The 12390-nt window shown below is 40.7% G+C and overlaps 1 protein-coding gene across 1 annotated transcript; it reads left to right on the top strand.

The window, feature by feature from the left end:
* Positions 1-322: 322 nt before the first annotated feature.
* On the top strand, positions 323-10800 carry LOC117902925 (plexin-B). Its single transcript, XM_034814506.1, has 5 exons — positions 323-1255; positions 3297-8084; positions 8150-8736; positions 10445-10627; positions 10687-10800. Exons 1-5 carry the CDS (start codon positions 715-717, stop codon positions 10792-10794), a joined length of 6207 nt encoding a protein of 2068 aa, XP_034670397.1. The 5' UTR covers positions 323-714; the 3' UTR covers positions 10795-10800.
* Positions 10801-12390: the final 1590 nt, after the last annotated feature.

Raw genomic sequence — 12390 nt, 5'->3', positions numbered from 1 at the left:
CCAACAAATTTCGCTGTAGCGATTAAATAACAAAAAAAAAAAAAAAAATTTTGTCAAAAAAAACAAGTCCTGATTTCATAAAATACATATTTGAATTTTTAACCGACCTAACGGTGTTCCCGAGAGCCTGCACTTTGCGCACTTTGGTCATACTGGGCACAGACCGAAATATAAGCACTTTCTGTCACAAGACATTATGCGCATATGAGTACTGGGCTTTAATATTTTTTGATGATTTTCTTTCGCAAGTACCCCAACTGATTTTGATGTTCAGTCGATTGCACTACAATCGTTTTAATAAGTGTTGGAAAATATTTCAAAATATGTATACATTCTTGACAATATGTAAAAGTGACAAAAGTTGTTATTAATAAAAGAGAAAAATATGAGCATTAACAATGTATAACTAATTCCAAGCAAATGAACGTAACGAACAGATATATGCAAAGATCTATACTAGTTTTGATTTGTGGCTGCTTACGAAGGTGTAGTGTAGTGGGCTCCCAGATACGTATGTGTGTACATATGGGTACATATTTATATATACTTATGAACCAATGCTGTGTAGGCTAATATAAACTAAACACCTTGACCAATACAAATTGATCAAGAAAACAGTATTTGACAAATGCAATGTGAATTAGTGATTAATTGTAATCAAATTAAAAAAGAAGAGGATTCTTTTTGTACGCGAAGAAGAGATCAAACCACAGAATGAAATTGTCGCGGAAAAACTTGTTTCTTACTGATGCCATGTCAGTGTTTTATGGATTCTGTATAATCCATTTTCTCAGCTGGCGATTCCTTAATCCTGTGCAGTGCATCCAAGATGACGTTATAGACAAATTCTCCTCAAATGACATTGTCGCGCAGTTCAGCTTGCCTCCGATATCGGCTGGGTTGGGAACCAGGAGTAGTTCAACCTCCACGGCTGCGAATTTTTCCAACCGCTCCAGCACAAATAGTTTCATCTCAGGTAGTGATCTACAATCCAAGAACTACTTCACACACCTGAGCTATGATTTTACACACAACGTTTTGTACGCTGGCGCAACTAATAAAATACTGAAACTGAACGAAAACCTTCGCGTTCTGTCTGAAGCTGTTACTGGTCCCAAGAACGATTCGCCACAATGCCATGCTGGTGGCTGTCCCGAGGATGTGGAGACCACCCTGGTCAACAACTACAATAAGATTCTGGTAGTAAGCTACGCACAGGATGGCATCCTGATATCATGTGGTAGCATTCGACAAGGTAATAATATAAATATATTACTATCTTCTAACCTGCTCTGTACCTGCATCTTCATATAGTTAGAGAGAGACTGCTAAGCAACATCTCTGTATACAAAGCTCTCCAAGTTTTTTTATTTTCATAGACTTGCAGATACATCGTTAACTTGACGGCCATATGATATACAGTGCCTCCATCGCATAATCGGACAGCAGTTTCCTCTGTACGAATGTGCTCAAAAAGTATAAAGAAATGCGTTAAACCAACAATTTGTTCACTTTTTATACAACTTTATAGTATTACCTGTCCTGACGTGTGAGACGCTTCTTACGCGTCACAACTTTTATACCCGGTACTCAGAACTACATCTGTACCTTAGCGGTTTTTTGTCAAATTTTACATTTTTTCTTCATCTGTCATCTACATCTACAACCCTTCTCACGCCAACAAGCTCCTTTAGCTCGTCCCCCTTCTCAAGAGCCACACACTGCAGACTCACGGCAGAGGCCGCACACTGCAGCAGCAAAGTGTGAATGAGAGAATGTGAAAAAACAAATATAAGCTGCGGGACGGGGTGGTTTTAGCCATGGCAGAGGCAGAGACGTGGCAGAGGCAGAGGCCGTACACTGCGCGAAGCAGAGTGTGAATGAGAGAATGTGCAAAAAACAAATATAAGCTGCGGGACGGGGTGGGTTTAGCCACTGGAAATTAATTTCTTCATTGTGGCTATAATAATGATCCAATCGGATCCCAATGATCTGATAGATATGGTCATTCTCTACGGAATGGCGTTTTTTTTATCTTCAAAATTGTAGATTTGCGAGGCTTTCGCCCTTTTGCGGGGGCGTGGCTCATTTTTGAAATACACTTGTAACAGTGTGAGCATACAGAAGTCTGGATGCAAAATTTGGTGGCTCTAGCTCTTATAGTCTCTAGTCTCTAGTCTCGAGTACTAGGCGCTCATCAGGACGGACAGACAGACATGGCTCTATCAACTCGGCTATTGATGCTGATCAGGAATAAACATATATACTTTATGGGGTCGGAAACGTTTCCTTCTGTGCGTCACATACAACCCTTATTCTCACAAATACAATATACCCTATTTACTCTTCGAGTACCGGGTCTAAAAATTAGAACTTACTTCAAAATCGATAAGGAAAAATCATTTTACTTTATTTACGATGCAAGCTGAAATCCTGAGAGTTAACAATTCTTATTATACCCGGTACTCGAAGAGTAAATAGGGTATATTGTATTTGTGCACAAAGTGAATGTATGTAACGCACAGAAGGAAACGTCTACGACCCCATAAAGTATATATATTCTTGATCAGCATCAATGGCCGAGTCGATTGAGCCATGTCTGTCTGTCCGTCCGTCCGTCCGTCTTGTTGAGCGCCTGGATCTCAGAGACTATAAAAGCCAGAGCCACAAAATTTTGCATCCATAATTCTGTATGCTCACACTGTTACAAGTGTATTTAAAAAAATGAGCCACGCCCCCTTCCGCCCCCGCAAAAGGGCGAAAACCTCCCAAATCTACAATTTTGAAGATAAAAGAAAACTGAACTGAACTCAGATCACCAAATTGGGATCCGATTGGATCATTAATATAGCCACAATGAAGAAATTAATTTGCAGTGGCTAAACCGACCCCGTCCCGCAGCTTATATTTGATTTTTACACATTCTCTCATTCACACTCTGCTTCTGCCTCTGACACGTGCCCTGACTCTGCAAAGTGTCTCTAGGGGAGGGTGGCAAGCTAAAGGAGCGTGTTGGCGTGAGCAGTGTTGTTGATGTAGATGACAGATGAAGAAAAAATGTAAAATTTGACAAATGACCGCTAAGTTGCAGATGTAGTACTGAGTGCCAGGTATAAAAGTTTTGACGCGTAAGAAGCGTCTCACACGTCCATTCTCGTTTTTATTGTGTACTTAAGAGTTAAGCTGGGCCTGTTCTGCACTGGCACAGATTTGTATTTTTATAACAATTATTTAACGTATATACGTAACAGGTAACCGAAAGGTATGTAATACTGTTTCCTTGCTATTGTTTTCAGGTGCTTGTGAAATATACAGCTTGCCACGATTTCCAGTCGCACCGCAGTTCATTGCAGTGCCATTAGCTGCCAACGATGAATTTGCTTCGACATATGCGTTCGTGGGACCTGCGCGATACTCCTGGAAGGAAGAGGATATATTGTATGTGGGCACCACCTTCACCAACGTTGGTGACTATCGGCATGACGTACCTGCCATCTCCTCCCGTCGTCTGGACGATTTGAACTATGCAGAGTTCTCGATCCAGCAATCAATTATCAATATTGATGTCAAATATCGGGATCATTTTTTGGTCGATTACGTATACGGGTTTAATTCGTCGGAGTATGCATATTTTCTAATTGTTCAGAAGAAATCACATCTGGCCGACGAAGCCGGGTATATAACTCGATTGGCTCGCATATGCATCACAGATCCGAACTATGATAGTTACACGGAAATAACAATTCAGTGTACGGCCACCGAACACAATTCCGACTACAACATACTACGCGATGCTAAGATTACGCACGCCAGCCAAAAGTTGGCTCAACAAATGGGAATCAAGAAAGATGATCATGTTTTGGTAACAGTTTTCTCCCCCTCAAAAGAGATCAGCGATCAGCCGGAAAATAAGTCGGCCATGTGTATATATAGCATAAAGGACATTGAAGACACTTTCATTGAGAATATACATATGTGCTTCAACGGCACAATCAAAGATCGAAATCTTGGCTATATATCTGGGACAATAAATGACGGAAGATGTCCGATTGTCGGCTCTCTTGGCAACATTTACAACTTCTGTTCTGTCGGATTAAAGATAAGCGGTGTGTCTCCCATCGTGACCCACGCCCTCTTCCATTTTGATAATGTATCGGTCACGTCCGTGACGGCAACCTCAACAACTGATCAACAACATTCACTAGCTTTTCTTGGCACGGATGCGGGCATTATTAAGAAGGTTTTGTTGTCCGGTCAAGCGCCCGGCGAATATGAAGAAATTATCGTCGATGCTGGCAACCGCATATTACCAAACACTATGATGTCGCCAAATAAGGACTTTCTGTATGTGCTGTCCATGCAAAAGATCACAAAACTGAGGATCGAACATTGCTCTGTTTATACAAATTGTTCCGCCTGCCTGGAGTCTCGGGACCCTTTCTGTGGATGGTGCTCTTTGGAGAAACGGTGCACCGTACGATCTACCTGCCAGAGAGATACTTCTGCATCGCGATGGCTTTCTCTGGGAAGTGGACAACAGTGCATTGACTTTGAATCCATTGTGCCGGACAAAATACCAATCACTGAGCTGACGCAGCTGCATCTGATCATTCGCACTTTACCGGAGCCATTCAATGCTAAGTATCGCTGTGTCTTTGGCAACTCCACTCCCATTGACGCTGAAATACTGGAGAATGGCCTGGCTTGTGACACGCCACCTCTGGATCAAAGACCGATAATACCTAACAACGTTGACCACGTCCTGGTACCACTATCTGTGCGCAGCTCGGAAACAAACAAGGACTTTGTGTCAAGATCGTTTGCATTCTTTGACTGTTCACATCATTCAAACTGCCAGGAATGCATGCACAGCTCCTGGGGCTGCAACTGGTGTGTTTTCGACAATAAATGTGTGCACAAGTCGCAGAAGTGTCGCAATATGGAAAGTGCCATCAGTGCTGTGGCCCAATGTCCCCATTTGAAGCGCGCCCGTGAGCCGATTCTTTTGCCGGTGCGTGTTCCTCAGGAAATACGCTTGGAGATTGAAAACCTGCCAAAGCCAAAAAGTGCTCATGCCGGTTTCCTATGCACCATACATATTGAGGCCGCTCAGATGCTGTTGCCAGCGCATATTGAGGCCAACAGGATAGTCGTGTGTGAGAAAACACCCTACTTTTACGAGACTAATACACACGAGTACGAGGCTAAAGTAGTTGTCACTTGGAACTTTCAGCATTACGTGGACACTGCAATGGTTACCCTATATAAGTGCGACGTTCTTGGCTCTCATCGAGACCACGCCGACTGCAGTTTGTGCGTAACTCGTGACCCAAAATATCAGTGCGCCTGGTGCAGTAACTCGTGTGTATACAATGAGACATGCGGAGCCAGCGATAGCTCCTTGAAAACAGTGTTAGCAACGGCTAACCAAAGCGAGTGCCCTCGACCAAGGATTGATATTATAAAACCGCTATCGGGACCAGTCGAGGGTGGCACTCTGGTAACAATTGAGGGCAGCAATTTGGGAATACGTGAAGAAGACGTGCGTGGAAAAATATCCATAGGTTCAGTTCCATGTGAGCTGGTGAACTACCAAATATCTGTTAGGATTGAATGCCGCACCGGGGCAGCAGTGCACGAGATGTCTGCACCAATTAAGGTGGCTAATGACGCGGGATACACTGAATCAAGTGTACAATTTCACTTTAAGGACGTACAGCTTACCGGATTATACCCAACGATTGGACCCAAATCGGGAGGCACGCAATTGTCTCTAATGGGAAAATTCTTGAACATTGGTTCTAGCATTCGCGCTTTTCTAGATGAATATGAGTGCCACGTCAACGTGTCCCAGGCACTGTCTTCGCAAGTCAGCTGTACTACCTCAGAGGCCACACAGCCCGAGCCGATACGCTCTCTACGCCTGGTTATAGATGGCGCTAACCGAACGTTTACCTGTCAGAATCCAGTCAACAGTTATGGCAACCAGCATAGGGTGACAAGTCCCTCTCGTAGCTACTTCAGTTCGTATCAAATACGCACCCCGCCACGACAACCATGCTCCATCTTTAACTATACCCAGGATCCCCGGATAATGCAAATAAAACCTCTACGCAGCTTTATAAGTGGCGGTCGAGTTCTAACTGTGCACGGCATGTACCTGGACTCTATTCAAAAGCCAGAGCTGGAGGTTTTCTTCGATAATGAGCGGGTGAACAAAACTTCCTGCGTAGTCATTAACTCCAGTCAGATGGAGTGTCCCTCTCCACCAGTGAATCTTAAGTTTCAGTTATTAAAAAATAGCAGCAAAATGAGAGACTCTGAGTCGGGTCTGAAGAACTCTACGGTGACCACTGAAGTCACGGGGCCCAGTGGATTGGCAAGGCGAAAGCGCAAAGCCAAAGCCCAAATAACCGATCACTTTCAATTGTACTCGACAGGCGGTACAGTGTCCAGCTATTTTACCGCTAACAACCTGGATGTAACGGCTTTTGTAAAAGTTCACGAAACACAATTAAATCTGCAGCTTAGTTTTGTAATGGACAACGTGCAACTGGTTCGGGACTTGAACAAATATTTTCATGATATTCGCAGTACGATTGTTTATATGGCCGATCCGAAGTATCTGCCATTTCCTAACGATGGCGTTAAGCTATATAAGGGTGATACTTTGGTCATCGAAGGCGAGCTATTGAATTTAGCGGCTGACGAGTATGACGTGAATGTTACTATCGGCACTTCGCAATGCAACATCACCAGCCTGGCACTCACACAGCTGCTATGCATTCCACCACAGCAGCAACCTTCTCCAACTGACGAAAATGGCGTGGACCAATCCCAAGATTTGCCTTTAGTAGTTGTTAAAGTGGGACGTAATCTGCGTTTTGTCATTGGCTACCTAAAGTATGATCTAAACAAACCATATGCGTTTTCTCATGCATTATTCGGCATAATGCTGACGGTGGCCGCCCTTGTTATAGTTCTGGTTATTATACTTATCATATTTAGGAGAAAGTCTACACAGGCCGAGCGAGAGTACAAACGCATTCAGATTCAGATGATAACACTGGAGAGCAATGTGCGCTCCGAGTGCAAGCAGGCATTTGCCGAGCTTCAGACCGACATGACTGACCTAACAGCTGATTTGGAGAGCAGCGGAATACCAACTCTTGATCACGTGAACTACATAATGAAGGTTTTTTTTCCCGGCGTTTCGGATCATCCCATTCTAAACTCGCCAAAATTCCGTGGAAACAGTCCACAAACTAATTATGATGCCGCGATGATACAGTTTGAGCAGCTCATTGGCAACAAATATTTTCTGCTAATATTTATAGAGACCTTGGAGGCTCAGCGGTCATCGTTTTCAATACGTGATCGAGTAAACGTGGCTTCGCTGCTTATGGTTGTTCTAATGAATAAGATGGAATACGCCACTGAGATCTTAAAGTCGCTTCTATTGCGTTTAATTGACAAATCACTAACCAGCAAGCACCCTCAGCTAATGCTGCGTCGCACAGAGAGTGTTGTAGAAAAAATGCTGACCAATTATCTGGCGATTTGCATGTACGACTATTTGAGGGAATATACTGGATCCAGTCTCTTTTTGTTGTTTAAAGCAATTAAGCATCAAATTGAAAAGGGCTTGGTGGATGCCATAACAAACGATGCGCGATACTCCCTCTCAGAAGAGCGTCTACTACACGAACAAGTTACTCATTCCATTGTAATATTGCATATCCTACAAGATGATCTTGATGAGAAGGTCCAATGTAGAGTTAACGACTGGGATACCATATCTCAAGTCAAGCTGAAAATACTTGACGCTATTTTTAAAAACACCCCGTTTTCCATGCGGCCATCTGTTCACGAAGTGGACTTGGAATGGAGACACGGCCGTGGGGGTCACCTCACCTTGCAGGATGAAGACTTGACCACAAAAACAATAAGTGGCTGGAAGCGGCTAAACACATTGGCTCATTATGGAGTTAAAGAATCTGCGGTAATGTCACTTATCGCAAGACAAAATGAGAGCTACCATATACCCTATAGTAAAAACCAACACCCAGCACCATACCACAATTGTGAGTACCCTCCAATGGCCTCTGCCTCTGGCTTACAAACTAACTCTTACTACATTTCATTTCAGTTTATTTCATAAATAATTCCCAAAGCCACATTATAATAAACAACGACATCGAGTCCGGGCTGCAGCAGCCTCGACTCTATCATCTGGTTAAACCGATTATGCCTGATCATTATATGAACATCAAAAACTCGGCCATGTCTGGTGCATTGTCGGCATCGCAAGCCTCACATTGCGTTAGCAATGCCAACGAGAGGGTGAATAAGACTATACCAGAAGTATACCTAACTCGGTTGCTTGCAACCAAAGGCACTATACAAAAATTTGTTGATGATTTCTTTTCAATAATTCTTACTGTTAATGAGGAGCTACCCCCGGCAGTGAAATGGCTTTTTGACCTGCTAGATGAAGCGGCTCGACGCCATAATATCGCCGATACTGATATAGTTCACGCATGGAAATCAAATAGCTTACCTTTGCGATTCTGGGTTAATTTTATAAAGAACCCTGACTTTATATTTGATGTAAATAAGACGTATTGTGTGGACTCCTGTTTAAGTGTGATAGCACAAACCTTTATGGACTCATGTTCAACGTCAGAGCATCGACTTGGAAAGGATTCTCCTTCAAATAAGCTGCTTTTTGCAAAAGTAAGTATTGCATCTACATATGTTGTCTCACTCTCTTTCCCTAAAAATTTTGATAAATATTGATTCGCCTTTTTCTTTCGTAATTTTATACCTTTCACTTAAACAGTACAGGGATACATAACATTCGTTTAAATGCACGTAAAAATTTAAAAAAAATCAATATTCCACAGCTTATAACCTGATACTTACTAGAAGAGTAAATTGACTATATTATATTTGTGGGGATGTATGTGACGCACAGAAGGAAACGTTTCCGACCCCATAAAGTATATATATTCTTGATGAGCATCAATAGCCGAGTCAATAGAGCCATGTCTGTCTGTCCGTCTTGTTTGTCGGCTAGTTCTCAGAAACTATAAGAGCTAGAGCCACCGACAGACTGCTTTGTTATCACACTTATACAAGTGTATACATATATCCCCTAGTGCCGCACACTACACGAAGCTGAATGTGGAATGAGAGAATGTGCAAAAAATAAAACGGGATGGGACGTGTGAGACGCTTTTTGCGGGTATAAAAAGCTGCTGGGGGGGTTAGCCACTGATCCCAATTCGGAATACAGAAGTCTGGATGCAAATCTTGGTTGCCCTATCTCTTATGGTCTCTGAGCACTAGGCGCTCAAAAGAGCGCTCAAAGATAAAATACTTGTCAAAATATACTTATCTGCTGAAATTCAGGGTTGTTTTTATACCCGGTACTCGAAGAGTAAATAGGGTATATTGTATTTGTGCGAATAACAGTTGTATGTAACACACAGAAGGAAACTAAGAAAGAACGAGAAGGGACGTGTGAGACGCTTCTTACGCGTCACAACTTTTATACCCGTCACTCAGTACTACATTTGCAACTTAGCGGTTATTTGTCAAATTTTACATTTTTTCTTCATCTGTCATCTACATCAACAACACTACTCACGCCAACACGCTCCTTTAGCTTGCCACCCTCCCCTAGAGACACTTTGCAGAGTCAGGGCAGAGACGCGGCAGAAGCAGAGACGTGTCAGAGGCAGAGGCCACAAACTGCGCGAAGCAGAGTGTGAATGAGAGAATGTGTAAAAAACAAATATAAGCTGCGGGACGGGGTGGGTTTGGCCTCTGCAAATTTCTTCATTGTGTCTATAATAATGATCCAATCGTATCCCAATTTGGTGATCTGATAGATATGGTCATTCCCAACGATATGGCGTTTTTAGTTTTCTGTTATCTTAAAAATTTTAGATTTGGGAGGTTTTCGCCCTTTTGCGGGGGCGGAAGAGGGCGGGGCTCATTTTTGAAATACACTGGTTTCAGTGTGAGCATACACCAGTCTGTTGCCAAAATTTGGTGGCTCTAGCTCTTATAGTCTCTGAAAACTAGCCGACAAACAAGACGGACAGACAGACGGACAGACAGACATGGCTCTATCGACTCGTCTATTGATGTTGATCAAGAATATATAAACCTTAATGGGTCGGAAACGTTTCCTTCTGTGCGTTACATACAACCGTTATTCGCTCAAATACAATATACCCTATTTACTCTTCGAGTACCGGGTATAAAAAGAGTTTGGTTTGACGCGTAGTTGACTTCTGGTACTTCAGGGCTATTGAATGTTTTTGGGATCATAGTGTTGCGACGCGGCACTCGTTAGCAGCACTCTAAAAATGTCGGCTGGAATATACATATATAGATTTACTAATCATAAATTTTGTTAATTTCATTCATACAGGATATTCCAAACTATAGAATTATGGTTAAGGATTTTTACCGAGACGTGGCTCGGCTTCCCCAGATAAGTGATCAGGAAATGAGTACAGCTATGCAGCAATTGTCAGTACAGCAGAACGACGAGTTTGACAGTATCTCTGCTTTGAAAGAGTTATACATTTATATAACCAAATATAAAGATCAGGTAAGAAATCTATTATATATTTTGTAATTTAATTTAAAGTTACTATTTTGTCTTTAAAGATAATGGAAGCCCTTGATTCTGACATAAACTGTCGAAAGATGCACCTTTCCCGGAAATTGGAAAATGTTGCGTGCACCCTCGATGGCGACAATACATCTAATTGCTGACATGAATATGACTATCAATATGCAATATTCATAATTTACAGAGCTTCCAATGCAACATTATGCATTGGCGCCTACGCGTGAAATATGTTATTATTGACATTGGGTTAATACAATATTTTGTATATTAAACAGAACAGGAAATTAAGTATCTAGCAGAACTTCCAGTCTCATAATTTTGAAATCTCCGTAACACATAAATAAGTTTTATTTTAGTTAAAAGGTCTCTACAAATAAAACTTGCTGTAGCGATTTTTAAGCAAACCATACAAAGACAATTCTGAACTTAACAAAATTCATGTTATCCAGCATTTGAAGACTATGGATGTTAAACGACTGAATGTATAATTCTCGAATAGAACATAAATTTAAGTAAGGATTGTATATACAACTTCAAAATAACACTACCCGACACCAGTTTTCCGCTAAGAACTTTTTAAACAATTTTTTAGAAACTATTTTTTTATTTTATCCACGTAAAAATGTGGTAAAAAATACCGCACAAGAATCATAATCTTTCATTTGAAAGCTTAATATTTCCCAGACGATAAGTTAAAACCAGAAAGTGTTTGGGTATACTTTATAGGTGCATTCATCAGTTTTTTACAATGACAAATTTCATTACAACCAGATACAAAAGTTATGTGGAAAAAGCGCTACCTCTAAGAAAAACATTCATAATAATACCGGATCTTTTTTAATTATTTAAAAAAAGTTTAGCTATAGAAAAAAAACTGAAAAAATTTGTTTGCTTCGAAGCGTAAATAAAAAGATGAACTTTTTCGAATAATATAAAAGTACTATAATAGTCTTACACATTAAAAAATTGGTTTTTCACACACCATTAAGATTACTTTAAAATTATCATAGTGTTTTAGAAAATGTGATATGTATTATATTAGACATTTCTCTAATTTTGCTTTGTATTTCATTCCAAAAAGTATTAGAACGATTGCCAACCACGATGTGTTTCTATATGTCGGATTTTTATTAGAAACATCCCATTGAATGAAAACTGTTGGGATTCCAATTATGTATGTATTAAACACAATACAAATATTGATGGCAATGTCATGCTGGCCATGTTTTCCGATCCACATAATTTTTACAAAGTTATAAAACATTTCATTTTTTGTTTTAAAAGGAATAAAATTACTCGTATATTATAGGCTTAAGGAAAAAATTGCGTGTCTTGAATTTTAAACTTAGTCTAGAGATGGTTAGTTATCTGGCGTAAGTCACTTAAGTAAGCTGCATTTTGTAAATGAACATATTGACGCGCAAATATTTCGAATATACATATGTATGCATGTAACCGATCACAAGCTATATTTAGACTGCTATTTATAGTTTTATAGTACGAATATGTACATATATATACATAAGTGAATAAATTTGTTTATGAATGAACTATTAGATTGTTATTTTGTACAAAGCCCAGTCGTATTATTTAACCCTAACCAACCCCAAAAACCCATTTTGAAGTTGAGTATTTTTTTTCACTATTTTTCGAGTCTGAAGCCAGAAATAGTTACATGGTACAGGTACATTTTTTGCATTTTTAATTTTTTTAGGGTTGGTTAAACAATTTTAGCTCAG

This window comes from Drosophila subobscura, chromosome dot, assembly GCF_008121235.1.
Source record: "Drosophila subobscura isolate 14011-0131.10 chromosome dot, UCBerk_Dsub_1.0, whole genome shotgun sequence".
In the NCBI taxonomy this organism is placed as follows: domain Eukaryota; kingdom Metazoa; phylum Arthropoda; class Insecta; order Diptera; family Drosophilidae; genus Drosophila; species Drosophila subobscura.
This window is presented reverse-complemented; position numbering and strand designations above follow the sequence as displayed.